General features: G+C 50.1%; 1 protein-coding gene across 1 annotated transcript in view; it reads left to right on the top strand.

Moving 5' to 3' along the window:
- Window positions 1-2,453, top strand: part of LOC106811118 (nucleoporin GLE1-like) — a 20,416-nt gene that overhangs the window by 8,566 nt on the left and 9,397 nt on the right. The window contains exons 4-6 of the mRNA XM_014814658.1: window positions 264-412; window positions 846-971; window positions 1,566-1,734. Of these exons, the coding sequence (XP_014670144.1) occupies window positions 264-412; window positions 846-971; window positions 1,566-1,734 (444 nt within the window). The remainder of the gene's footprint in view (window positions 1-263; window positions 413-845; window positions 972-1,565; window positions 1,735-2,453) is intronic.

Raw genomic sequence — 2,453 nt, 5'->3', positions numbered from 1 at the left:
GTTCGACTATACGCCCTTTATAGACAGGTGTCCTTTATATAGAGGTGAACGCTAACACAGGTTCGACTATACGCCCTTTATAGACAGGTGTCCTTTATATAGAGGTGACCGCTAACACAGGTTCGACTATACGTCCTTTATAGACAGGTGTCCTTTATATAGAGGTGACCGCTAACACAGGTTCGACTATACGCCCTTTATAGACAGGTGTCCTTTATATAGAGGTGACCGCTAACACAGGTTCCGTGCGTGACCTTTCTCAGGAGGTTGTCGCGCGGCGAAAAAAGAACCACGATCTGTACTGGAGGGAGGTGCAGGAGAAGGCGCAGCACCAGCTCACCTCGCTGGAGGCGGCGCAGGAGAGGAACACAGACGACATCGTGCAGTCCCTCATGACGCAGGAGGAAGACAAGTGAGTGTGTGTGCAGGGGGAGACCGATTATGTACGGAGAGAAGGAAGGAGGAGGAGAAGTAAGTGTGTGCGGGGGGAAGCTGATCACGTACGATGCCAGGGTAGTGTTTGAGGTGGATTCTGAGCTCAGGTTTGTTGAGTTCTAATGTAATAATGCCGACCTGACCCCACACGACCCAACACTACCCCACACGACCTCACACGACCCCACCCGACCCCACCCGACCCCACACGACCCCATACGACCCTATACGACCATACCCGACCCCACGCGACTCCACCTGACCCCCACACAACCCCACTCCACCTGTCATGACCCCACCCAACCCCACCTGACCCCACACGACCCCACACCACCCAACATGACCCCACCCAACTCCACCTGACCTGACCCGACCTGACCTGACCTGACCTGACCTGCGTGATGTTTCAGCGCGCGGCAGATGTGGGAGAAGCGGCAGCGGCTACAGGAGGCAAGCAGTCACCGGCAGCAGCGGCTCGACATGAAGCTGAAGGAAGCCCAGCAGATGCAGGAGGACGCCGAGATGCAGCGCAAACTGTGAGTCAGAACGCCCGTCGCCATGGCAACAAACTCTTGTCACCGTGACGACAAACCCTCGTCGCCGTGGTGACGCGACGATGAATGCATATCGCCGTGGCAGCAAACGCTCGTCATGACGATGAATGTTCGTTGTCGTGGTGACGTGACGAGGAATGCTAGTTTCTGTGGCGGCAAACGCTTTTTGCCATGACGACATGATGATGAATATTCGTTGTCATGGTGACATGCTGAGGAATGCTAGTTGCTGTGGCGATGCAATATTGAATGCTCATTGTCGCAAACAATGTGGTAATGAATGCGAAGTGTACGTGTATCTAATGATATTCTCACTGATGTGCAGTTAGGTCTGTTCTCCTTAAGAGATTCTAGACCTTGAATAAAGAACACACTTAAACGTGCGCACACATACACACACGCACAATCAAACACACACGCACACACACACACACATACACACACCACCCCCAACAACACCCCACCCACCCACGCACACACGCACACATACCCCTCCCCCACCCACACCCTCTACCCACCCACACCCTCCACCCACCCACACACACTTCTACACGAGGTGTCTGTCCCCGCGAGCAGGGAGGAGGAGTCCACGCAGCACATGACGAGTCTACTGACGCTGCAGCAGCAGCTTCACCAGCAGCATGAAGCCATCCAGGCATGCGTCGCCGCGTGTCGACACCGCTCTCTCATTGGCAGCGACAAGCTGCGGCAGATAATGGACGCGCAGGTGCAAGCGGCGGACAAGGTAAACGAGCGAGGGTGCAGGCAAAGGTAGAGTGTTAGCGGAGGATTGAGAGAGGCGCGAGTTCTCGTACGATCGTTACGTTTGCACTGCAGCCTTCTCTTGCAAACATTTATGAATTATGTATTAGGCCAAAACAAAATATATGTGTGGTTACCGCTACATGCCAATAAAAAAAATAGGGTAGGTAGGTAGGGAAAACATTTTATTTTCTTGAAATATTTTATTTACGAACCATGTCTGAAGGATGTGCGATGTGCCTTTTGAAGCAGGAACTGTCCAATTCATTTTTTTTAAATTTTTTTTTAATTTATTTTTTTTATATTTTATTTTCAAGAAAATTGACAATAAAATGTTTAGGGTCGCTGGGAACAAATAGGGTCGGTCGGGAAACCGTAACCACACCTATATTTTGTTTTGGCTTTATGTATATGTGTTGTAGTATTAGCTCTTGTTATTATATTTATGTAGTATTAGCTCTTGTTATTTTGTAATAGTCTCGTCTGCTCATCTGTCTGTGTTGTGTACTGTGTTGTGATGAGTGAGGTATTATTGCACATCTCTACATTGGCGTTGGTGTGTCGCTGGGGCTAACTTCTTCTCTTCACATCTCGTCTGCTCATCATTTGTGTTGTGATATCTTGTCTGCTCATCATCTGTGTTGTGATATCTCGTCTGCTCATCATCTGTGTTGTGATCTCTCGCCTGCTCATCTGTCTGTG

This window comes from Priapulus caudatus, unplaced genomic scaffold (genome assembly GCF_000485595.1).
Source record: "Priapulus caudatus unplaced genomic scaffold, Priapulus_caudatus-5.0.1 Scaffold506, whole genome shotgun sequence".
Lineage (NCBI taxonomy): Eukaryota > Metazoa > Priapulida > Priapulimorpha > Priapulimorphida > Priapulidae > Priapulus > Priapulus caudatus.
Note: the sequence above shows the minus strand (reverse complement) of the source record. Positions and strands in the feature narration are given on the sequence as shown.